Raw genomic sequence first — 22,444 nt, 5'->3', positions numbered from 1 at the left:
CTTTGAGCAGTCAAGAGAAAAGACGCCGCACGCGCTCTCGGTCCAGAGCCGTAACGGGCGCCGCGCCGCGTTCGGTGCCGCACTCTCCCCTCCGCCTTTACCCCGCCAGTCTCCGCCCCTCAGGCCGCGGGGTCTCCGCGCCCGTCCTCGGCTCTTCGGTTCCTGGGACGCTGTTCGCCTGTTCCGGGAGGGTGCTCGGCCCGACTCCTTTTGTCTCCCGGAGGGCTAGTCTCGAGTCTGGACGCACTCCGCGCCCGTACGCAGCCTGGGAGAAGCTTACTGGTACTAGTGCTGGTGCTGTACCCACTGCGAACTGGGAGGCGCACAGACTCAGTACTCAGTATTCGGCGGTGAACCGGTGACGCGCCCTCGCATTCCGAACCTTGCGCTTGTCCGGCAGGGTGACGCACCGTGCATCACCGCATGCGGAACCTTGGGCCTGTCGTATCTCACCGGCTTGCGGCTTACCCACTGTACCCGTCGCTCTACGAGGAAGAGGAAGAGGAAGAGGAAGAGCAGCGGGAAGAAGAAGAGGAAGAAGAAGAAGGCGCCGCTGCTCGTCTCCGTGTCCGTCTTCGGTGCGCGTGTTCGGGCTTCGAGCTTCGAGCCTTCTCTCTCTCTCTCTTGGGCTGCGTGAGAGAGCGCGTCCATGGCAGACAGACGGCCGCCCTCATAGTATCAGTCTGAACCTTTAAATTCCGGAACTTTGCTCGCGGCGGGCATGCACATGGATTTCGCGACACAATGTCGGGCGGCCCGGAGTCTGGACCCCGCCGACCGACCGCCGAGCGTCGACAATGACAAGAAGCTCCGAGATGGGCGTCGCTCCGACTCGAAGTCCGAGCTCCGAGTCCGGCGCGGAGCGGGCGCTGGGGTTGGCGTTGGCGTTGGCATCACGCCAGTGTGTGGTTGGACCGCGGGCGCACGCCGCACGCCGCAATCGTCATCGTCGTCGCCGTGGTGAGTACCTAGTCCCGGTCGTCTGACGCATCTCTGGGCTCCCATATAGCCGGCCCGGAAAGGAAGCAAGCCAGCGCTTTGCGCGTCCGTCGAGTCTCGACGACTGGGAAGCGGCTGCAGCGGCCTGGGATGCGGATGCGGATGGCGTCGACGCCGCACGCAGCTCGAGCGGCCGGTTGCATTGGCTCTCGCTGATCGTACACACGACGATGGCGTATGATTGGTCCATGGCTATCACATCCGGCAGGCGGAGCGAGCTGGGAGGAGCTGCGAGCTGCGAGCGCACGTCCCGTCAAAGAAGCAGAGAAGACGAAGGCGCGTTCAGGGTTGCAGAGCCCCATATGGCTACATGCGACATGCGACGCATCACATGCTCCGCCTGTCTCACTGTCTGGCTGCGGCGTGCGTCCGTCCATGTGCTTGGTGCGTGTCGTCCGCCAAGCTGGGTCTCCGAGTCCCAGGGAGGGCACCGGGTGCCAGTGCAGAATAGGCTTTGGGAGCTGGGAGCTTGGACGGCCTGAGAGCTTGACGAGACATCGGCGGCGCTATCAGTGATGCCCCATGGGCGTGAACCCCGGTGACTCGAGGAGGGAGAAAAGAGAGAAGAGAGAAGAGACGAAAGTTGCCGAGGTGCCTGAGCGAGCCTGCGTCCCGCCGAGTTCCCGGGCCGGGGTGCGACTGCGAGGCTCAGGCTCAGGCTCAGGCTCGCAGTGATTACCTCCGCCGCTGGCTGCTCGCATCTCGCATCTCAGGCTCGTATAGTCTTTCTGACCCATCCGGTGCGAGTCATGCATGTGCATGATCCTCCCATATGCAGCGACGCTGTCACAATCACGATTCTCGCACGCCGGTGCCACTTTCTGGCTTTCCAGCTTCGAACTGCGAGGTTGGGCGATACGCTCGAGCCGGAGGATCAGAGTGCGAGGTTTTGGGTGTGTTATTCCCGGCCGCGGGGTCGCGACTCGCGACGCGTCGAGTCGCGGCGTGATCCAAGTCCGAGTCTGGGTTCTGAGTTCTTGCACTGTCCAAGCTAGTCGCGGATTGATTGAGGTCTATTTCTTGTCGGCTGCCATGTTCCGCTCCCAGTCCTCATGCTATTTTGCTATTTCTGGTCATCTATATCAAGCATATCAAGCATGGGTATCATTGTCATCGCTATGGAGTCTTCGCGCGTTGCGGCGTTCTGCGCTGTCCGCCAGTCTCGGGCTGCGCTGGCTTGCACGGCGTCCTTCAACTTGTCTGCATTCGTCGATCGATTGAGTAATGAGTACTAACGCGTTATCTCGACAGGCAGTGCGCACTGCGCGTTCAATTGAGGCGCTCTACTATCCTTGGATCCTTCACAGCGATAGGTACAGGTACGTGCACCTCAACTTGCCAAACCCAGTCCAGCTAACGCCATCAATCGATCAGACACATATCTCGTCTCGTCTCGTTATGTACTCGTAACATGGACACACAATCAATGTGTGCGCCCGGCGGCGACTGCCTGAAAGAGGCTATCAGCGTATTCGAGTGCCATCAGTGCATACTTAATTAGTAAGGTTGGTAAATGAAACACGATCGCACCTGAACATGCACGGCCATCAACGCCACCTCTCCGCTTTGGACATGGTTAACTATGTCACGGTATGTACAGTAGCTTGCCGCCGTGCGGTGCCACGAGCCTCACCACGGAGGTGGAGCCCCCGGTCCCCTCGACGCTCGTGTGCTACGCTGTGGAGCACGCTCGACGTCTGTAGCTATAGCTGCGTACTATGTAGTGTGCTGTGTGTGTCCGTTGTCAGTTCCGCATGCGGCATCTCAGGTACTAGTAGTACGCATGATCTAAGTATGTAAGTATGCAAGTACACATCATGGTGCCATGCGTACACGGCGCCACGATCAATGTCGGTCCGAGCTTGCGCTGCCCATGGCCACTTGATGGACGACAGTGTCACTATGATGGGTACTGGCTTTGGGCCGCCGGGACTCGCGAGCCTGAGTCCGTCGCGACGGCATTGGAGCTCTCCGCTCGGACCGTACCTGAGGCCTGATGATTTCGGACTCGCCGTCAACCGTGCAAACCGTGCATGCATACTATGCACTCGTGCGTTGACTGGAAGTCTACATGCATACTGTCGTGCTCGCACCATCACGGTTCTCGGGTGCTATGTAGCCCAGTGAGGAGTATCCCGCAGCCCGCCGCACCCGACTCCCCGTGGTAGCCCGTGTTATCATTGACAATTAAGTGGCCAGCAGAAGTAAGTAAGCGACAGTAAGTAGGTGTACGAGTACTTGCATGCATTGTCAGCCGGTCTGATGGCGCGCCGCTGCTCGGACCCACGATGGCCATACACCGCCTAGCACTGGCATGGAGTCGGACTACTCGAGATCAGTGTGTCCCCGTCAGAATCTCGCACTGTCCCGGCTCGCGATCCTGCATCAATGAAGACGCGACCGTGCGAGTACTGAGCGGGGTGATCTACAGGGGTGCCGCGTGCGGGTGCCAAGTGTCAAGTGCCAAGTGGGTGACGACGCACGAACTTCGAAGGTGTCCGAGACTCGAGTCTCCGCAGGCGTGGCTCAGGTCAAGCCGCGATGGATCATGGCACCCGACGTCCGTGTCCCCGTGTCCCCGTGTCCCCGTGTCCCTGTATCCTCGAGGCTCGTACGCGTATATGTACCTGCCATGCCGCATTCAGGTGAATCAGAGTCCCGCAACGAATCTCAGACTCTCAGTACATACTAGTAGCTGCTTACCACGATGGTCAGCAGGTTGATTATATCCCCAGACGGCGCAGCAAGAGTACCGACTTACCGTACACACCTGATATCAGAAGCTAAGTACATACATACAATGTACGACGCTTCCGAATCATGCTCGCCCCTCGCCCCTCGCCCCTCGACCCTCGACCCTCGACCCTCGACCCTCAACTTTGGAAGGGGGTGCGCGTTATGTAAACGCTCGCATCAGCCGTCGGGCATGTCCTTGATCTATGATCCTTGATCCTTGATTCGTGATCCTTGATTCGTGATGGCGGGGGTGTATGTACCGTGTACGGCATCCCGCTGTTCTGCTGTCTGCTGTGACCTGGAATTTGGAACTTGGAAGTCGAACTCGAAGGTGCTGCTGCGCCCGGGAGGAGTCCGTGGTAAGCCCGCATTGAAGTAGAACGGAGCGTGATGAGGAATCCTCGTCTGGCAGGTACCTGAACAAGAAGTTGAACGTGACACGGAGGTTCAATGTTCGACGTTCGACGTCAGGACTGAACATAACCTTCGCTCCAGAGCGGACAGCGGACAGCGGGGAGAGTGAGAAGATAGTACTTGATACTACCAGTGACTTGACTGAACTTGAACTGAACTTATGATTGGACGTACCCGCTGGGGATCCGGTACCTCCCAGGCCACTCCTATAGGCTAGTATGGTCATTCAAGGTGAGAGTGCGCCCGTGGTGTGCAGTCGAAGCATCGAAGCGTCGAAGCGTCGAAGGGAAACGATAGAACCTGAACAGAATCATCATGATCATGGGCGCGTTCTGCGGGTGGAGAGGGGGTCCGAGTCGCTGTCCTGGTTCGTGCTGGTATACGCTGATATCCGTTATCCGTCAGAGGTGTGATTGGAGAGGGGGGTGGCACTGCCTCGCATGGAAGCCGCGTCTGGTGGGCAAGTGCGTATGCAGTTAGTACGTACCCATTAACCGTTCTCGGCCCAGCGCGCCGCCTGATGCGCGACCGGCGACGACGCGGACGGGGGTGCACCCCAGGGAGTACGAGTACACCGGGTCAGAGGTCTGTCGCCGTCCACGTGCACGCACGCGAATATTGATCTGGCGGGAGCTGTCCTGCATATTGAGGGACATTCGGATCGTGTCCATCAGCCAGGACTCGTTGGGACCTGAACGAATGGAATAGAGAAGGACGCACCGGCGAGCACTGAGCACTGGTACATGTTGACTTGACAAGTTCGAAGTTGGAGTTCGTGAGGCTCAGGCTGCGAGACCGGCGTGCGGCTTTCGATGGACATGGAATACCGTAGTATGCATGATGCACGTAGAGTGACCCCGGAGGCTTTGTTCCAAACGGAGGACAAGGTCCCCATGGAAGCCGTAAAATCCGTCGGTTAGGACGTGCGCGTGGGAGGCACCATCATTGCGGACGCACCCGGTATAATTCTGTAGGCCAGCGAGTTAAGTACAAGGACACTCGGCCTGACGCGCTGACGGTGGATCTTCGCACTTCAACTGGCCAGAACCCCGGTCCCCGTATCTGGGGTGAGGAGTGAGTACTGAGTCGTGACGTGGGACGTGGGACGTGGGACGTGGGACGTACGCATAACGACGTTGGCCAGTGCCAGTGCCAGTGGCAGGCCGGCAAGGACCAAGGCAGGGGCGAGAGGGAGATCATCGATCAGGCTCAGCCTCAGGCGACGAAGGGAATCTGAAGCCTGATTCGTGCTGCGTGATTGCAACAGCGCCGAGTGGTGATTCGAGGCCCAAGGCCCAAGGTCCAATACATATGATGTCGCCGGTCGATGTCGACGAAGCAATACCTGGTAAGTTCTGCACTGATTGTACTGTACGTCGCCATCAGCAGTCGTCGAGCGTGTCACCCGCACAGGTGGCCGGCGTCGCGAACCTTACCAGGCAGGCAGCGTCGCAGCGAGTGAGAGTCAAGAGATGGGGGCGGGGGTGATGGGATCTGTAAACTCTAACCACAATGGACAGACAGGTCACATTGACACTGGACAGAGACCCCGGCCGGCGTGCGGCACGAGCGACGGCTGGACGTTCCCATCAGTGCATGGCACTGCACCCGGACGCGCACATCACAGCCGTGCGAAGGATCTGCAACCTGAAACGCGGAAGGACGGAAGGGCGGGGTTGCGCCGTGCGGTGACACTGACGGCCTGCAGGCCTGTACTGTATCCGTATCCATAGGCTGTGTCCGGCGAACGCGAGTGCGGGTTTGGACGAAGGCCGGCGGATGGGGATTGGGCTTGGAATAGCCTGAGCCTGTGTGCTGTCGATGTCGATGCTGGAAACTCCCGTGCTGACTGACTGGAAGGTAACGGAAGCGTTACGTACCGGTACGTGGTGTGCGTAGGGGACTCGAGGAGCACCGGCGTCCGCCGTCGATAGGGCATGTGAGCGACTCTGCGAGCGGACGAACGTCCGTCACGAGTTGGCACGCAACGGCGACGGATAGGGGTGTGCAAACTCGGGTCAGATTGGGGATTGACGAAATGTTCGGGCGCGGGCGCGGAAGAGGTGGAAGAAAGAGAAGGGAAGCTCGCCCGCTCCCGCTGCGGACGCGTTGGCGCTCGCGTCTCCTCGCCTCCGCCCGCCCCGGGCGGCTAAGTGCGTATCTTGAGAGCCTGAGAGCTTGAGAGCAACCGCCGATGTCATCCTATCCTATCCGGTACTTGCTGAGCGTCCTCGGGTGCAAGGCGGCGAATTGAAGTATGTAGTGCTGCAGCGGAGGGGAGAGCCATGTGAATCGTGATGTATGCGGCGTCCGAGCCGGTATAGTAAACCTTGCGTCCCGCACGGCAGTAATGCCGGTGTCGGGGTGTCGAGCTCCCGGACACATCCTGTCACCGAAGGTACTGTATGTAGTACGCGAACTTGAGCCCCGTCGCCAATCCATCTCGGACGCATGTCGCGCTGGGGCACGGGCTGGGCCTGTGCGCTGATATGCGGCATCATGCATGGCTATGTCAGGGTTCCATGTTCTGGGAGGGCGAAAATGACGAGACCTGGTACGCACTATTGTAGAACAGAGCTTAGTCTGCTGCCGTTGCGTGGGATCGCACAGGCTGCGGGTGCTTCGCATGGAAGGCGTAGGGATACGGGATGGGTTTGAGTGTATGCGAGACCTGATGGTGAGCTTAGCGATGTCAGTGTGGCGACGGTGCGGAATTGCACCCATGCGCCTTGGAAGTTGTCTCCGGAGTGAGTCCGGACTCCCTGCGGCCTGAAGAGTCAAGACATAGGAATAATTCAAGCGTGGCACTACATAGATGCATGGAACGACACACATGGAAGTACCTCGCCACGCAATACGTGCAGCAAAGCGGGTGCCTGGCACGCGTATACGCCGCATGGCAAGCGACGATATGTTGCACTCGTACCTGGCCGGCACTGGTGAGATCTCGTGTGGCCCATTCACTGAACTGGCGGCGGCAGCGTTCGTCGGGGTTCCATACATTCCTCGTTCCGTGACACCTGCAAGACACATCTGCCTGGAAGATCGATAGAGTGAGTATTGAGTACAAGGCCTCAATGTAGGGCCGGAATTGAGATCGTGCGGCGTGCTCCGAGGACGTCACGGCAAACTTGGAAGGCATGTCACAGATCCTGTACGGCACGCAATCTTAGCAAATTGAATACTGATGACAAGCAGGAACCCTCACTTGATCATACGGAAGCCCGGGAGCGGCGGCTCATAGGCTATATGTTCTGCTTTGTCCGCGCCTGGCGTGAACAGCCTGTCAGAAACAATTCTTTCAGGGCGGAGCTGAGGACGAGCAGGTCTCCACATGCCACCAATTTTTCCTAACGTGAACGACGCAGAATGCTGCCGTCATCATAGTCACGGAGAACACGTTAGCAACACTCACAGAGCTGAGAACTTGAACATGAGACATATGTCATGCCAGAAAATCGTCTTCTTCCCCAACATGACACTCGAAATGCAGCAGGAGGTATCAAGGTTCGGCATCATGCAGAGGCTGCTGACGGATGCAATACTGTAAATCATAATACGCCCGGCGGCCTCTCGCCATATACGAAGAAGACAGACAACGGGATCGCAGCCTGAGCGACGTACTATATTGATATTGCAGTTCCAACTTCTCTCCAGCGTGGCAGGGTCCAAGTGCCAACGCTCGGCACTATTGTCATCGTCAATTGATGCCAATAATGCCAACGGTCCTGTCTCCTAGGGCTTGAGAAACGGCAACGGATTATCGTTCTCGCGCCCCCACCCCGTCGGCGAGCTCGGGTTCGGCGAGACCGTCTGTCTGGACCTCTGGAAGTCACCGTCGTGTCAGGCATCTGCAGATGCCTGAATGGTAGAGTATGAATGGTACTTGTGATAGAATGGAGGAGCGAGGGGCGGTGGACCCTGAGCCTGAGTAGAGGGGAACTGCGCAGCGAGAGCGGAACACACGCCCCCGCCGGAGGCCGCCCGCGCGCCCGAGCTTGCGTGTGGTTCTTGCGCTCCCTTGAGTTGATGCTCATATCATATTGTTCCGTAAGGAATTGCGGATGCGGTCGTCCGATCAGAGCAGTGTGCCGTGACAAGAGGGCGGAGGCAGAGAGGACGAATTGCATCAATATCGCGAGTGCGCACTGCAGGGGTGCGGTGCCTGGACTATCCGCAAACGTTGACCGGGTCAGTGAATGGTGTTACGAGAGCGGAACAACCGAGGAAATACCCTGTCGTAACCTGGTGCGATTTGCGCAGGCCGTCATGTAAAATCGTGTAAATAGGCTTTCCTGGACAGTGGGTGGGCCGGCTCAGGATGGTGAGCGATTCCCGGAGCTGATGCGTACGGGCTCTGCGCCATCAGGCCGAGTGAGAGCGTGCGCTCTTTGCGGTAGGTCAGCGTGGGCTAGTGTTGCCGTGGAGTCAGAGCACTTCGGAGTGCACTCCACTCCGCTCTGGCGGCATCTCGGCGACCATCACTCCAGCTCACTCCGGAGCGTGCTGGAGTGCCAGATATGGTAAACGGATCACCGGCAAACCAGGGTGTAGCGCCCAAGCAGATGGCGGGTTTGTCCAACGCGGTCACGTTTCTGAACGCGACACGACTGTTGTGGACGCGTTTGCTGGTGTTCAGCCCGTAGAAACGTCTGAATAATGCGTAATTACATTGTTTTATTTGTGCAGTGTGTTCATCTATGATAATTTGACCGTTACGAGTCCGTGTACCCGACTGCTCGGGCAATTCAACATCATTGGCTCCCTACCCCCTCCAAGCAGGGAAGTTGGCATCCTGACCGCCGAGGCTCAATCTGATTGAAGCAAGAAGCTTGATATTCTCCTTCTGTGTTGATTTAAATAAGTGCATGTCTGCGCAACTCAGCCTCATGAGCCTCAGACAAAATCCGAGATGACCAGGACCAACTGCTGGAACCAGCCTCATTCTACATAGTTTCGCCTCGTAAATACCTCACATCACCTTGTAAAATGCGTACTCGAAATACTTCTACCAAGTTGGCTGCGACATAACATCTTTGAGGGATGGGTATGGCTTGGAGTCAACCCGGTATGCAATGTGCTATTGATTGCATATAAACGAACACATATATGTACCTAAACGGAATGTTTCGACCTCTGAGCCTCTCACCCATCTCTATGGGACTAAAACACACATTTTTGGCAACACTGTGCTTGCCTACAGGTTGTCGTCCCTCTCCCAAGCTGCAAGTCCAGCATCCTGGCCTCACAGTGAGGCCATCACGTGATGACTCCGGAGTGACTCCGAGTTACTCTGGGGTGCATCGGAGTTTGATAGGCGACACTCCAGAGCGACTCCGACTCCACTCCACGGCAACACTAGCGTGGGCTATGGGCTTATTGATGCGCTGCGGGACTTACATACGGGTAACGAGGCTATCCAGCTGAAGGCTTCTTTCGAGGGGTGATGCTGTCACTGGTGACTGGTCAGGCTGTCAGGGCTCGCAATTGATCAGTCTGGTGAAAACGGGGGACAAAGAGAGCAATGTCAGTTGCGACAAGATTGCGAGGGTTCGGACGAGTTGAACCCCTGGCTAAACCCGACCCTTCTCACGCAGGTAAATCTAACTGTTCCGGTCTTCATTGCACATCGCAGCTCACGGTACTGACTCAAGCGAGGAGAAGGATGAGCAGATCCTGTCATTCCGAGTACGTACTGGATACAGGAGACAAGCACAACAGCGATGGGAATGGAATTGGGAGTAGTAATGTGTCGAAGGCTGATTAACCGCGCGACCAGTAGAAGAAAAAAGCAGCCAGCGGTATGCCCAGCCAGAGACTCGCGAGATCGCTCTTCTCGGTCGTTGAACCGCGCCCGGAGACGAGCCCCAAGGCAACAACGTCCCACGCATCTTGCGATGCAGAAACGCCAGCTTCAGAGACCGAGGTGACTGTTAAAGAAGAGCCTCCCCCAACTCCCCGCTCGCAATTTTATCGCATCCCGAGGCGGGTCCGTGCGTGCGAACTTCCCGCCTGGATGCCATATCGGGATGGGGGCGCTTGCGGGGAGTCGGTCGCGTATATAAACGGCGCTGCGGAAGTTTTACGGCTTTTCAATCGAAAGTTATCCCCTCGTGGGCTGATATTTGGGATCCTTTCTCTGTGTCTACGTCTCGACTGCGACGCGCTCGGAAGGGTCTTGAACCTTATACGAGGGAGAACGAACCGAACACTCCATCTCAAGATCGTACCGACCTGGTTTCTGTCGGGAGCGGCCCGTGTTGGAGTTACAGACTTTTCTGCTGGCCAGTGCTGGTGTTGGGATGTCGTGTACGTAGCTTGTATGTTGTGTCTTTTTGCAATCCAAACATTCCTTCATCCATACTTTTGCTTCTTGTCGTGTGGGAACACTGGTGTCGTGTTTGGGAGGACCCACGGCCGTAGTGCCGGAGCCATCGACTTCTGTTCTTCTGCGTATCCGCGTCGTTGTTCAAGCTCCATCGCGCACACGCATTTGGAGAAGCAAACCAGTATCACAATGCCACATTGTCAACGGTTGTGCCCAGGGGAAATGTCAACATGAGAGAGGTACGGTAAAGCAGTTGTCCTAGTGTCCACTGTCTACAGCAGAAAGCTGACATCTGCACGAGGGCAGCTTTTGGTCATCTCAACGCGTCCCTTGTTCTTGTTCCTTCACGAAAACCAAGTCGTCCACTTCTCCGTCTTCCGGTGGATGACATCCGAGATCGCCTTCGCGACAACGCGCTCTGCCTGCACCGACGGGTGCAACTCGTCGAACCTACATACGCACATACGCCGACCGCACGCGACGCCTCGTCAGCTACCCCAAAAGAAAACCGCGACGGGCAAGCGTGTACGTACCAGAGGAAGCTATCCTGGTCCGTCCCAGTCGCGTCGGTGCACACCCCAGGGTCGCTCGTACTCTCGTTCAGTTGGAAGATGCATGCATGCACGGCTCCGGTCACGTTCAGCGGCGCGGTTCCGTTCAGGTAGAGCTGAGGGCGCGCGAACATGTCCGCAAAGAGGGAATGCGAGTCAAATAGTCCTGCGCGATTCCGAACATGGTGAGTACACACCGGAAGCTGCGCAGCCCGACTATTGCTCACCGAGATGCGCGCCGTGCAGCGTCGGAGCGAGGGCTTGCAGCATCAGCTTGGCGATCTCGTTCCCGGACGTGGTGAGCTCCTTCATGAAGACGCTCCACTCAGTCGTGTTGCGCTGTGCCGTCCAGTACCTGTTTGGCCACGAGTCCGCCGCATACAAGGGTGTCGTCTCGAGCGGAATCATCTGTCGGAAACTCGTGAGTTCCAAATCCAAGTTCGCTGTCTCTCCGACAGTTCTGCGGTATGCACTTACGTTCTGGAAGATGAAGTTCCTCGCCCCGGACGCGTAGAGGACCTTGATCCAGTTCACCGCGCAGGCCACCGTGTCCACGACAGTGACCCCGGGAGCCTGACTACCCGTCAGGAGCGCGCCCACCCCGACATCGTTCGTCCCGATCCAGAGCGTGTACATCGTGTCTTCTGGATTGAGCCTCAACGAGCCGTTCCCCTTCTCGGTGAAGTAGAGCGGGAGCTGGCTCTCGAAGACCGACGGGAAGGGACGCGCGGTGAGGTTGTTCGAGCACGTCGCGCCGGCCTTTGCGAACGGGAAGAGGTTGAAGTTCCCATCTTCCGCCGCGAAGACGGGCCACATGATCCCGCCGTCGGCATGTGCGTCCTGGGGTGAGGTGGTTATTCAGGTACAACCCTTCTCAAATGCGGTATAGCAAGACATGATGCTCACCACATCCGTGTAGGAGTCCCCAAACGTGACGAGGTTCTTGATTTGCCCGGGAAGAGGCCCCACGGCGAGAGCGGAGAGCGCGACGCTCCCAGAAAGCAGAACAGCAGCCAGCAAACGTCCGACCATCTTGGAGAGCGAGCTGAAGACGAGGTTGTGGGACGACGCGGCCTGCAGTCGACCCCCTCGCCCCCTCTTTTCGGCGTATATATGCGCGGTGAGTGAGTGCTGCTATTTTGCGCGAGGGCGCGAGTGCGTGATGCATCATCTGACCGCGCCCCGGGTGCCCGCAGAAGCGCGAAATGAGCCCGTCGTTCTCTGTCCGCCTTAGGAGCATCGCGCATGACCATCCCGTCATGATTCACGGACCGTTTAAAAGGGCGTTGGGGTGTTGTTGCGCGTGGTCCCGAGGTTTCGCCTTTGCCTTCTGACGGAAGTTGGAAGGACGCGTTGTGTCACGGAGCGCGTGCTGACGTCACGCGTGTTCGTGACTCGCTGAAGGCTTGTTTTGCTTGCTCTGTTTGCAAGCGGGATATACGCAGAAGGGATTCATCATCATGGATAAGTCGTCACTGGTGCGTAAACTACAGCCTGAGTGCACTTGCACGTACTGACGTTGCACTTCTGCTAGCGTGGATGGCTTACTCACCACCTCCCCGGCTTCCCTGTACACGAGTACATGGAGCCGCAGGTGCTCTTCCTTCACCGGCCCCTTGACCCAAGCAGCAACAATGAGCTTTTCACCACGAGCTTCGCGACTCCCTGACTGCATGCACCTTCCACTCGGACTCTCATCGATACCGCCTTCTCGCCGTCGGGAGTCGGGTTCAGCGCCGGTACGTGCCATTCTCTCTCCAACACCGATGTGCCATCGTTCATCCTCCACCTGCGGCTCGTAGAATGGTATCTAGCCTGTATGCAACGTACTCCTACACATCGTTCCGATCGGAGGTGCGGGTGCACTGCACGCTTCAGTGCTTCAGTGCTGTTCAAAGTCTATATCGCGTACTCGCAGACACCGTGCCGTCGCCGCTGCGCTCTCGCGGTTGGCATAACTTTGGTCGCATGAACTTACAACTTGGACGTCGTCGGTTCCATTGTGCAACACAGCCTTCCCAGGTATGCCTCATCTCTGTGGACCTGTACGTGCGTTTGGTGATACTTACGTGTCACTACAATCCAGGTCTCAAATAATATCGGAAGTCTTGTAGGAATGCTCCACAGCAGCGTACGGTCTTGTCTATTTGTATCTATCGACTCACGCGAAGGCACTAGTTCAAAGAAGAACAGTGCTCTCACTAGGGACACATTGGTCGCGTTGGGGTGTCCACAGATAGAGTGAATACACACATCGTCGTGACAAGGTAGATCTGTTTGCACAGTGCGGCTACAAGGTTCTGACGTCACGACCATAGACCAAACAACTTTTTTGACTAGCAAATTTCACGACGTCGTTCATGAGAGCCATGTTATCCATTGCTCCGTCTTCCGATGGATGACGTCCGAGATCGCCTTCGCCACGACCCTCTCAGCCTGGACCGAGGGGTGGAGCTCGTCGTACCTACGCCCTGTCAGCAACCCGAACGACACATCCATCAACACCATCACTCACCAGAGGAAGCTATCTTGGTCTGTTCCGACCGCGTCGGTGCACACCCCAGGATCGGTGGTGCTCTCATTCAGCTCGAAGACACAAGCATGCACTGCGCCCGTCACGTTCAGCGGCGCCGTGCCGTTGAGATACAGTTGGGGACGGGCGAATATGTCTGCGAAGAGGGAGTGCGAGTCGAACAGACCTGCAGGGATCTCGTAAGTGCAACTCGACGAAAGCTATCTCGCTCTCGCACTCACCGATGTGTGCATCGTGCAGGGTTGGGGCGAGGACCTGTAGCATCAACTCGGCGATCGCGTTTCCGGATGCGGTCAACTCTTTGATGAAGACGTTCCATTCGGTCGTGTTACGCTGCGCGGTCCAGTATCTGTTCGGGTACGAGTCGCGCGCATAGAGCGGCGTCGTCTCGAGCGGGACCATCTGTTGACTCTAGTGAGTACTTGGTCGTTCCTGGTTGTTGAGACTACCCGCATAACTGACGTTCTGGAAGATAAAGTTCCTCGCGCCCGACTCGTACAGGACCTTCACCCAGTTCACAGCACACGCAGTGGTATCGACGACGGTCTCATTAGGCGTCTGGCCCGTCAGGAGCCCATGCACGCCGACGTCGTTCGTGCCAATCCAGAGCGTGTAGATCGTCTCGTTGGGATCGAGTATGAGCGAGCCGTTCGCCTTCTCTTCCATGTACACGGGGAGCTGGCTCGCGAAAACGGAGGAACACGTCGCGCCGGATATGGCGAACGGGAATAGGGTGAAGTTGCCTTCTTCGGCGGCGAAGACGGGCCACATGACACCGCCGTCGGCGTGTCGGTTCTTGGTGCAAGGTGTATGGTGAGTACAATTGAGCCCCTAGGGTTCACAATGATGCGTAAAGCTCACGATGTCCGTGTAGGAGTCGCCGAATGTGACGAGATTTTTTATCTGTTGGGGTGACGGGCCAGCGGCGAGGGCAGAGAGCATGATGCTCGCTGAGAATAAAGCTGCTGCTTTCAACAGACGACCGATCATTGCCTGAGCTGAGCAATCAGATACTGTGGGACGGGTTTCCTGCAGTCTTTGGGGGGTGTTGGCCTACTTGGTATATATACTACACACGGTGCGGCTTCAACTCTGCTGGGTTACGTGACGTATCATCTGACCTCTCCCGGTGCGCGTAGAAGCACAAACATTTTGTTCTCAGTCTGCCGTACGACCCTCCAAGGCTGATGCGCATGACCGTTTCCTGCGGGTACTGGGGCGTACGGGCCGCTGCGATGGCACTCGAAACCAGTTGCACCTTGATCTCGGAATGTGACCTTTCTCCTGATGTAGACGACGATGGTACGCGTTTGGTCACCTTACTTGAACCTTGCGCTGACGTAGTGGTTGTTCCGTTGATCGTCACTGGTTGTCTAGACGGATAGCGTGGGAGGTCACCAATACTCGCGTCTGGGCAGCACTCTCATTACCTTCGCCTTCCGCGTCAGTGATAGAGTACACCGAGAAATCCCTACTCTGACCGAGAAACGACAAACGATTATGGACAGAGCTCCTCTGCGCGTGTACCGCTGACTTCGACGCGCCTAGCGACTCGGACCACATCGCAGATGAGCACCGCACGGACGCGTCTCCTCCCATTCTCCCGCTACCCTCGACGTCCATCGCCTTTACATGAGCCGTCGACGCTACCGAGCACAAGGAAAGATCGAGAACAGTCCCCGATTTCGACTTGGTACGCCATGTTCTGGACTCTTGCCCACTCACTGGCCTCTGTCTATCTTCACACCTCCTACCCAACTCCATAGCTATCCCTGTATGTTCCATTCTCCTACATACTAGCTAATGGCGTTTGATGTTCGTGTTACGTAGTGCTTGTGTCCAGCCTATATATACGGTGTCACTCTTCACACGCCCTCGCTTCGAGGTTATTAAACTGTGTGCAAGCGCTGAAGCCACGTTGAAAGCTGCAACGAGAACACGAAGCTCCAGTATACAACCAACGTCCTCCATGTTGGCTCGCCGTAGACTTTCTCCTCGACAACTGTCCCGGTCGGGCACACTCATCACACTAGGCGTTCTACCGAGATATGCCTCCACGAGCGCTCCTGGAGATCAGCCTTTCGTTCTCAGGCCGTATCAAGAGTCCTGCCTGGAGGAATGTCTCAAAGAACTTGAAAAGTATCCCAGGAGAATAGGTGTCTCTCTCCCTACGGGTTCCGGCAAGACCGCCGTCTTCCTCTCATTGATTGCAAGATTACCGGTACCGGCTACTCAACCGGATGCTACCAGATCCCTTGTCGTCGTCGGTAGTATCGAAGTTGCCAAGCAGACGGTAGACCAAGCTCGGAAGCTCTTCCCACATTGGACGATCGAGGTAGACCAGGGCAAACAGAAGGCATCTGGCCTAGCAGATCTGTAAGTCTCATACGCAACCTGGTCGATTATTGTCACCATTGACGAGTTCACATACACCCGGGACATCGGTAGCACCGTGGCCACCGTGAATTCGCTGTCGCGTAGGGTGGACAAATACAGTGTGGAGCATATGAAGGTCATCATCGTCGATGAGGCTCATCATGCCGCGGCTCCTTCGTATGTCTGTAGCCGACTCACTCCCGGCTGTGACTCACCTATTCTCCAGGTATCGGGGGATCCTCTCGCGCTTCAATTCTGCTATTGATCATCCAGATGCAAAGTTCCTTTACCCGGCTGTACCCAATCGTGTACCGATCGTTGGATTCACGGCAACGTTCACTCGCCATGATGGCCAAGCACTCGCCTCTGTGTTTGACGGCATTGCCTATCACCTGGATATACAGGAGCTGATTGACAAGAAGTGGTTCGTATGAGAGCTCTGTCAGCTGGAGAGTATAACTCACATGATCGTTCAGGCTCTGCGATGTGCGCTTCCTCACAGTCCAAGCGAAGATGGGCCTTGGTCAAGTTAGCGTGAATAAACGCACTGGAGATTTCTTCGAACAGAGCCTATCTTCGGCACTCAATACGAACGCAATGAACGAGCTGATCGTCCGTGTATGCCGAGAGAAAGCTTGTGAGCCGTCCTATAGAATTTGATGAAATTCACGGCTGAAGGTTGTATGATGCAGCCGATCGCAAGTCTATCCTGATTTTCTGTGTTAGCCTCAAACATATGCGCGCCGTTGCTGAGGCGTTCCGTGTGGCCGGAGTAGACGCACGTACTGTCGATGGTCGCACATCGGCACGCCAACGTGCTGCCTTGGTGGAACAGTTCAAGGTCGGCAAGTATCCTGTCCTAGTGAATTGCGGTATGTATTGACTTCCGCGATGACTGAACGTAGAAGCGGCTAGCTGATACAATCTCTAGGTGTCTTTACTGAGGGAACAGACATTCCTAACATTGATTGTGTAGTGATCGCAAGACCAACACTGTCTCCAGTCCTATTGAGTCAGATGGTAAGAACAATACTTGGATATTCGAGTCCAAGTTACACCGCACTCATAGCTGGAACAGGTGGGCCGCGGGATGCGGCAATCTCCTCAGACCGGCAAGAAAGACTGTCTCATCATCGACTTGGCGGACTCCCGAAGTCACGTTCCCGGTCTGCTGTCTGCTCCAAGAATCTTTGGCCGGGATCCCGCCGCGAATGACCACATCAAGTCGCCCAATCACTGGATTTTTGGGATGGCAATGAGGGAGACGCAGAAGCGACTCGAGGAACTGCGCGATGCCGCGCAGATCCCGATAGTCGTATACGTCGATGAGAACAACCCGTTCGACGTTCCGGATCAAGCCTCGGGCGATCCACAGCTGCGAGCCCTAAGCTGGAACAATTGGATCCATTGCGGAGTAGGACGCGGCTTCTATATACTCGAGACATCTTCAACCGATTGCGGAGAACCTCCATCTGGCTTAGCTACTTTTGAGACCTTTCCTGCTCGGACGGGTACATTCAGCATCTCGCCCATTCAGACTAATGATGGAGGTACGCTACTTGGTAGTGCTACCGATCTTTGGCTCTGCGATGCTGACACAAACTGGTATGTAGCTACCCAGTATATCGCGCAGCATTCTCCCTATCAGCATAGAACGAGAGATTTGTTGACGGCTTCTACGCTCAGAGAAGCGATTCAACACTGCGATGAGTGTGCCGCCGAGTGGATGGGTACCCAATATGACCGCTTATTGCGTGCTGCAGCGTGGCGCTGGGAACCTGCCTCGCATACCCAGAAGTCAACCATCTATGCGCAACTGCCTGAGTACCTCGCGCTCTGTAAGAGGGATGGCAAGGCATCGCCGGGGTTGATAGAGGAGGTCGAAGAGATGACGAAGGGAACGGCACACAACCTTATCTCACGGATCTCTCACGAAGCTGCGAGTTGGAAGGTATGTCCGAGCGGTGGTATCTACTATCTAATCACCGTTCTTGGCAATCTGATTGCATAGCATACTAGGAATACTACGAGAAGGAGTTACTGAAGCAGGAACAAGAGAATGAAGGGGTCAGGTGGGGCTTGAACGATCACTTCGACTGGAACATGAGTGATGAGTTCGAGGAGTTCGAGTCTGATATCGAGGGAAGGTACAAACCTGGACGCGGTTGCAGAATTCAGTGATTTACTTACGCCTCATTCGCTTCGGATATTGATCATGTTCATGTGACCTGTAGGGAATGGAACGTCTGTCAGCATGTTCGGACCGACAGCGTGAAAAGTTCACATACTGGGACGATCGGAAAGAGTTACTTGGGAATGAGGAAGTAGTCCGCAAACGGACGAGCGCCCGGCTCGATGTTGAAGCACTCGTTCACAGCCCGAACGCTGGTGAAGACGCTACAGCCCGCCGGTCCCACCCAGACGGTGAATGGGAGGCCTTCGCCGCTTGGCTGGCTGATATTGTACGACAGGGTCGTAGGAGCGGGAGAGCTGAGTGCAACGCAGGTGTTCATCGGAGCCGTGCTCAGGTCGAAGGATTGACACGAAGTACACCCGGCACTCTCGCAGAACTGCAGGAACGCGGGGAACGTTGCATCGGCTGTGGTAGAGTGGGGTGCGGCGCTCGTGAGCGCGAAGACTGAAAGAGCAGCGGCGACGTGGGCGTAGTAGAGCATGATTGTGTGGGTGGGGAGCTGCAGACCCGATCCTTCGCTGGAGATGGTTTTATACCGTTCATCCATATGATAAACGCTGACCCATGACGAGCCGGCTTGGCCGGCGGCGGCATTGCAGTGTAGTCGGTAAAGTTGTGTCTGAAATAGACGAGCAAGTCAGATACAACAACGAAAGGCGCACTGAAGGGCAGAAAAGACCGCTGAGACGTCAAAGTGTTGCCTCGGTGTTACGTACGTGTTTCACCTGACCGGCCATTGTGTCTTCGGTTTCGGGTAATTAGGCCCTGTGTGGGTTGATTTGAGACTCTTGACTGGGGGAAAGCTTGTAAGTGCTCTAAGGACTTCGTGAACCACGTGGGATGGGCGTACTCTAGATCATTCCTGTCTGTGGCCTGCTTGTAGGCGACTTTCTCAGAAGCCCGTCGGTGGCCGAGATAAATAGTTATGGGCCCGTTACCCAACGCTCAGTCCTAGGGCTCAGATAGTGCTATGGGCACGGTCGCTTTGACAGTGTGGCCGCGAAGTACATATTAGCTCGCGAATGCATCGCGACTTCGTACAACTGTCCCTTCTCCAGCTCTCTCCTCCTATTTCTGTCGCGCTGAAAATCTACGCTCTTCATGTCGAACAGTTCTCGTAGCCACAGCATTCAGCATGAGCGACACGCCCGGAGGACCGAGGCACTTGCCCCGCGAAGCCGCACAAGCGACCGGGCAGTGCTTCTTGGACAGCCTAAAGCTGCTGGACTGCCCCTCAGCCAACTCTTGACGTGCCCAAGCGAACGGTTGCGCGACCGGATAGCCAATTACGACGACCCTGTTCAACGCCTCCTCGATTCGCCACACCTCATCTTAAAGCTGAACGTGACTGTGAGTTGTGGCTAGTACTCTATCTATCCATCCGAGTATTCTCACCACATCCGCAGTGGCCTGGACATACGAGGCCCGAGATAGAAGCATCCAAGCGCTTGCAGTGCGATGGATGCCGCTGCCTCGGGCAGCTGTCTATCGAGGTGGCAAAGGAGTGTCAAGAGACCCTGAATGTACGCACCGATCGCCAAACTGTCCGAAGAGCATCAGTACTTACTGTCGATACAGGGTTGGGAGAAGGACGTCGAGCCTTCTATTGGCGCGAAGCGGGTGCTGGATGTCGAGAACTTAACCCTCGTCGCTCTATATTATGTTGAGGAACCGGACGGGCGCGGGGCCTATTACGCGGATATCGAGTCTGCGGTACGCGAGTAGCCTATAGTGAGCCCGAGAAGTATTGTTAGTCGAATCATCAGCTCAGTTATCAAGCATCCGAGTCTTGCCTCCACAATGCAAACAGGAGCAGACTCCTGCGCATGCCCCCAGTACGATGGCACTCATAATGCCGTCCACATCGACAGGAATCGCGAGGTTTTCTGACCAGACTTATCATCATCTTCGTCGCATATAGTCGTCAGCCTCAGGTGAGATAATAGAAAGGCCGACTCGAAGTACGTGCGAATCATTATGGTGCAAGAAGTTCCAAGAACAACCAGTGGAGGAGCTGAGGGGCGCGGTGGGCCAAGCGCCTCCTCGGACATTTCCGGACCCTCATGAACATCGCCGCCACCTTGCCACGTCTTGCCTTGAACCGTGAACGTCGACGCTGCGCCGCTCTGCATCATTTTTTGTCCTCAAGTTCCCGCGTTTGTGTATGCACAAGATGAAAGTTTTCAGCACGGTCTGACGGTGAAGCGCGGGACGGTGCTGAGCTGTCTGCGACTCTCACAGTTAAGTATGATCGCTACGGCAGCTTGACCGATGACGGCAGCTATGCAACGCAAGCTGCATCATTCCTAAATACACGGCGTCCGCATAAGAACTCGTGGATATTGCGGGTATGGGGCATGGACCCGTATGGGTTATATATTTAAGTGCTGATCCTTTCCGATTCGTAGGGGAATTGGATCCCAATCTATGGTCAAGCTTTCACGTCGACTTTCACCCAGGTTGGGCGAGAAGAGATGTCCTTCCACCACCTGCGAGAAAATGTAAGCGATTTGGTGCAATTTGTGTGAGAGCCGCGACTTACCGAGCGACATTAGGATACTTCTCGGACTCAAGGTAGTCATACCCTTGGTCCTTCAGCAGAGCACCATACGACAGGTGGAACAGGTCGACGAGTGTGATCTCCTGGAGTAGAAGCGGTGAAAGGTAAGTCCAGTTCTTATGACATGTATTCTCGCACAAGGACTCACATCTCCAGCGACATACTTGGTCTTGGAGAGCAGCGCCTCGTATCCGGGCAACTTTGCTTCAAAGACGGCCTGGAGAGTCTCCACGGTGTGAAGGTCGGGCTCCTTGCCTAGGAACCTGGATCGCAGCCCCTGTGCGTAAGAATGACTCACGCCTTGATCTGTGTGTGTACTCACGGTTTGAACAGGTTCTCGTAGGCCAGGCCCGACACGGCAGGGTCGAAGTTGCTCGTTTCAACGCTTGCCGCTTGCTCGAAGAGCGCGGTACGCTGTATGTCCGCGGGATCCGGGATGAGCTTGCTATGAGAGCAACTTGTCGATGGCGGCGATCTGTAAGCAGACGCAGCGGGCCTCAGTCGACGTGCTCGAGATGAAGCAAAGACTAAGATGTTATTCTGTACCTGTAAGCAGACGCAGCGGGCTAGGTAGATCAGAATAACATCAGTAACTAGGATAAGACAGAAAGAATGACAGTGACATACCCTCAGTCGACGTGCTCGAGATGAAGCAAAGACTGAGGGCATCGGAGGCGAGCGAGGGCGAGTATAAGTGAGCGGAAAAGGCGGAAAGAATGAACGGCGGGAAAACGAGCGGAGAGCGCTAAATATACCGAAAAAGGGAAATATAATATCGGCTAGAGTAGGGACATCGTACTGGACGAACAGACACATATCGGGCAGGGAAAGAGGTCCGACGAGGGCAGCAGGAAGGTAGACGGAAGTAAAGGGATCGTAAATGAAAGTAGGTAAGCAAGCACATAGTACGGTAGATGAGCGGTGGATGGTATAGTGGTAGGCGCTCTCGGTGCGCCAGGATTGTTGCTCCAACACTTGCCGATCCCGCCGTACTTCAGCGCAATGTAGCGGCATATTGCTCAGCTCTCAAAAAGCTGGAAGCCGTCGTCGTCGATATAGGGGATCTGGCCGAACGGGTGGTGTTCTCTGAAGCCGTCGTCCTTGTGCTCACCCTTGAAGATATCCACGACGATGAACTCGTACGGGACATTGAGCTCCTCGAGGACAACGCGGACGCGCTTGGTGCAGGTGACCCTGGCGAAGCCGTAGAGCTTGAGGACCATGTCGATAGGTGAGTATGTATACAGAACTGCTGCGAGATTCTGGGGAGGATGCTGACTTGGCACAAATTTCGAGTGCACTTTATAACCACGAAGACAGCTCATGCCACGCTATGATGTGGCTCTCCGTACGTTCATCCTGACATCAGCACCATTTGCTAACGTCTATTAGTGTAGATCCAATTCCTTGGTGCACGGGGCTTGATTCCAAAGCACGACAGGTGAAGTGACTCACGACGAGAACCCACCCGAACGGTTACAACGACGAGAGACAGCAAGCGGGTCAGCGATGACTCGTAAAGCGCACATCTTCCGGTTGAGCAAGATTCGTGTTCGGACAGCGCTGTGCACTCTCCGCGAGTTCCGCTTGAGATAGTCGCACACGGAGTACAGTCGCCCTGCGCACCCGGGTAGCGACGAATCCGGGGCGCTGGTCCGTTGGCGCAGAACAGGAACGACTCGGTTTTCTGGTCACCACGCCAAGCCCAGCGCCGTTGTCGGTGTTCGTGATGTATACGTGCTTGGCTTATCAA

At 56.1% G+C, this 22,444-nt stretch overlaps 11 protein-coding genes across 11 annotated transcripts; 3 read left to right on the top strand and 8 right to left on the bottom strand.

Moving 5' to 3' along the window:
* Positions 1 to 708: 708 nt before the first annotated feature.
* L226DRAFT_539455 (uncharacterized protein) lies at positions 709 to 1,528 on the bottom strand. Its single transcript, XM_067681686.1, has one exon. It carries the CDS (start codon positions 1,299 to 1,301, stop codon positions 969 to 971), a length of 333 nt encoding a protein of 110 aa, XP_067530390.1. The 5' UTR covers positions 1,302 to 1,528; the 3' UTR covers positions 709 to 968.
* A 75-nt stretch (positions 1,529 to 1,603) lies between these two features.
* On the top strand, positions 1,604 to 2,488 carry L226DRAFT_265195 (uncharacterized protein). The gene is made up of 4 exons (XM_067673413.1): positions 1,604 to 2,010; positions 2,087 to 2,197; positions 2,255 to 2,318; positions 2,374 to 2,488. Exons 1-4 carry the CDS (start codon positions 1,753 to 1,755, stop codon positions 2,451 to 2,453), a joined length of 513 nt encoding a protein of 170 aa, XP_067530389.1. The 5' UTR covers positions 1,604 to 1,752; the 3' UTR covers positions 2,454 to 2,488.
* A 1,960-nt stretch (positions 2,489 to 4,448) lies between these two features.
* Positions 4,449 to 5,559, bottom strand: L226DRAFT_265059 (uncharacterized protein). Its single transcript, XM_067673412.1, has 4 exons — positions 5,275 to 5,559; positions 5,107 to 5,211; positions 4,870 to 5,013; positions 4,449 to 4,787 (listed from the first exon to the last, which is right to left on the bottom strand). The coding sequence occupies exons 1-4, from the start codon at positions 5,347 to 5,349 to the stop codon at positions 4,626 to 4,628; spliced, it is 486 nt and encodes a 161-aa protein (XP_067530388.1). The 5' UTR covers positions 5,350 to 5,559; the 3' UTR covers positions 4,449 to 4,625.
* A 660-nt stretch (positions 5,560 to 6,219) lies between these two features.
* Positions 6,220 to 7,862, bottom strand: L226DRAFT_265057 (uncharacterized protein). The gene is made up of 6 exons (XM_067673411.1): positions 7,774 to 7,862; positions 7,565 to 7,675; positions 7,358 to 7,418; positions 6,983 to 7,301; positions 6,712 to 6,918; positions 6,220 to 6,633 (listed from the first exon to the last, which is right to left on the bottom strand). Exons 2-6 carry the CDS (start codon positions 7,596 to 7,598, stop codon positions 6,352 to 6,354), a joined length of 903 nt encoding a protein of 300 aa, XP_067530387.1. The 5' UTR covers positions 7,599 to 7,675; positions 7,774 to 7,862; the 3' UTR covers positions 6,220 to 6,351.
* On the bottom strand, positions 7,736 to 8,365 carry L226DRAFT_265046 (uncharacterized protein). The gene has a single exon (XM_067673410.1). It carries the CDS (start codon positions 8,277 to 8,279, stop codon positions 7,773 to 7,775), a length of 507 nt encoding a protein of 168 aa, XP_067530386.1. The 5' UTR covers positions 8,280 to 8,365; the 3' UTR covers positions 7,736 to 7,772.
* A 2,456-nt stretch (positions 8,366 to 10,821) lies between these two features.
* L226DRAFT_616581 (GDSL lipase/acylhydrolase) lies at positions 10,822 to 12,060 on the bottom strand (the record flags this gene model as incomplete). The annotated part of the gene is made up of 5 exons (XM_067686926.1): positions 10,822 to 10,927; positions 11,011 to 11,194; positions 11,256 to 11,436; positions 11,506 to 11,868; positions 11,935 to 12,060. The coding sequence occupies 5 exons, from the start codon at positions 12,058 to 12,060 to the stop codon at positions 10,822 to 10,824; spliced, it is 960 nt and encodes a 319-aa protein (XP_067530385.1).
* A 1,326-nt stretch (positions 12,061 to 13,386) lies between these two features.
* On the bottom strand, positions 13,387 to 14,551 carry L226DRAFT_563145 (uncharacterized protein; the record flags this gene model as incomplete). The annotated part of the gene is made up of 5 exons (XM_067683541.1): positions 13,387 to 13,492; positions 13,544 to 13,727; positions 13,783 to 13,972; positions 14,024 to 14,356; positions 14,423 to 14,551. 5 exons carry the CDS (start codon positions 14,549 to 14,551, stop codon positions 13,387 to 13,389), a joined length of 942 nt encoding a protein of 313 aa, XP_067530384.1.
* A 979-nt stretch (positions 14,552 to 15,530) lies between these two features.
* L226DRAFT_471227 (P-loop containing nucleoside triphosphate hydrolase protein) lies at positions 15,531 to 17,948 on the top strand (the record flags this gene model as incomplete). Its single annotated transcript, XM_067676364.1, has 8 exons — positions 15,531 to 15,937; positions 16,010 to 16,114; positions 16,164 to 16,361; positions 16,414 to 16,574; positions 16,630 to 16,809; positions 16,869 to 16,957; positions 17,016 to 17,448; positions 17,551 to 17,948. The coding sequence occupies 8 exons, from the start codon at positions 15,531 to 15,533 to the stop codon at positions 17,946 to 17,948; spliced, it is 1,971 nt and encodes a 656-aa protein (XP_067530383.1).
* L226DRAFT_539450 (uncharacterized protein) lies at positions 17,874 to 18,772 on the bottom strand. The gene is made up of 3 exons (XM_067681685.1): positions 18,226 to 18,772; positions 18,093 to 18,165; positions 17,874 to 18,033 (listed from the first exon to the last, which is right to left on the bottom strand). Exon 1 carries the CDS (start codon positions 18,676 to 18,678, stop codon positions 18,244 to 18,246), a length of 435 nt encoding a protein of 144 aa, XP_067530382.1. The 5' UTR covers positions 18,679 to 18,772; the 3' UTR covers positions 17,874 to 18,033; positions 18,093 to 18,165; positions 18,226 to 18,243.
* A 435-nt stretch (positions 18,773 to 19,207) lies between these two features.
* On the top strand, positions 19,208 to 19,856 carry L226DRAFT_616577 (uncharacterized protein; the record flags this gene model as incomplete). Its single annotated transcript, XM_067686925.1, has 3 exons — positions 19,208 to 19,481; positions 19,538 to 19,654; positions 19,710 to 19,856. Exons 1-3 carry the CDS (start codon positions 19,233 to 19,235, stop codon positions 19,854 to 19,856), a joined length of 513 nt encoding a protein of 170 aa, XP_067530381.1. The 5' UTR covers positions 19,208 to 19,232.
* A 706-nt stretch (positions 19,857 to 20,562) lies between these two features.
* On the bottom strand, positions 20,563 to 21,914 carry L226DRAFT_548000 (thioredoxin-like protein; the record flags this gene model as incomplete). Its single annotated transcript, XM_067682550.1, has 5 exons — positions 20,563 to 20,620; positions 20,674 to 20,774; positions 20,840 to 20,954; positions 21,014 to 21,136; positions 21,766 to 21,914. The coding sequence occupies 5 exons, from the start codon at positions 21,912 to 21,914 to the stop codon at positions 20,563 to 20,565; spliced, it is 546 nt and encodes a 181-aa protein (XP_067530380.1).
* Positions 21,915 to 22,444: the final 530 nt, after the last annotated feature.

Source organism: Lentinus tigrinus, assembly GCF_003813185.1.
Source record: "Lentinus tigrinus ALCF2SS1-7 unplaced genomic scaffold L226scaffold_43, whole genome shotgun sequence".
In the NCBI taxonomy this organism is placed as follows: Eukaryota; Fungi; Basidiomycota; class Agaricomycetes; order Polyporales; family Polyporaceae; genus Lentinus; species Lentinus tigrinus.
This window is presented reverse-complemented; position numbering and strand designations above follow the sequence as displayed.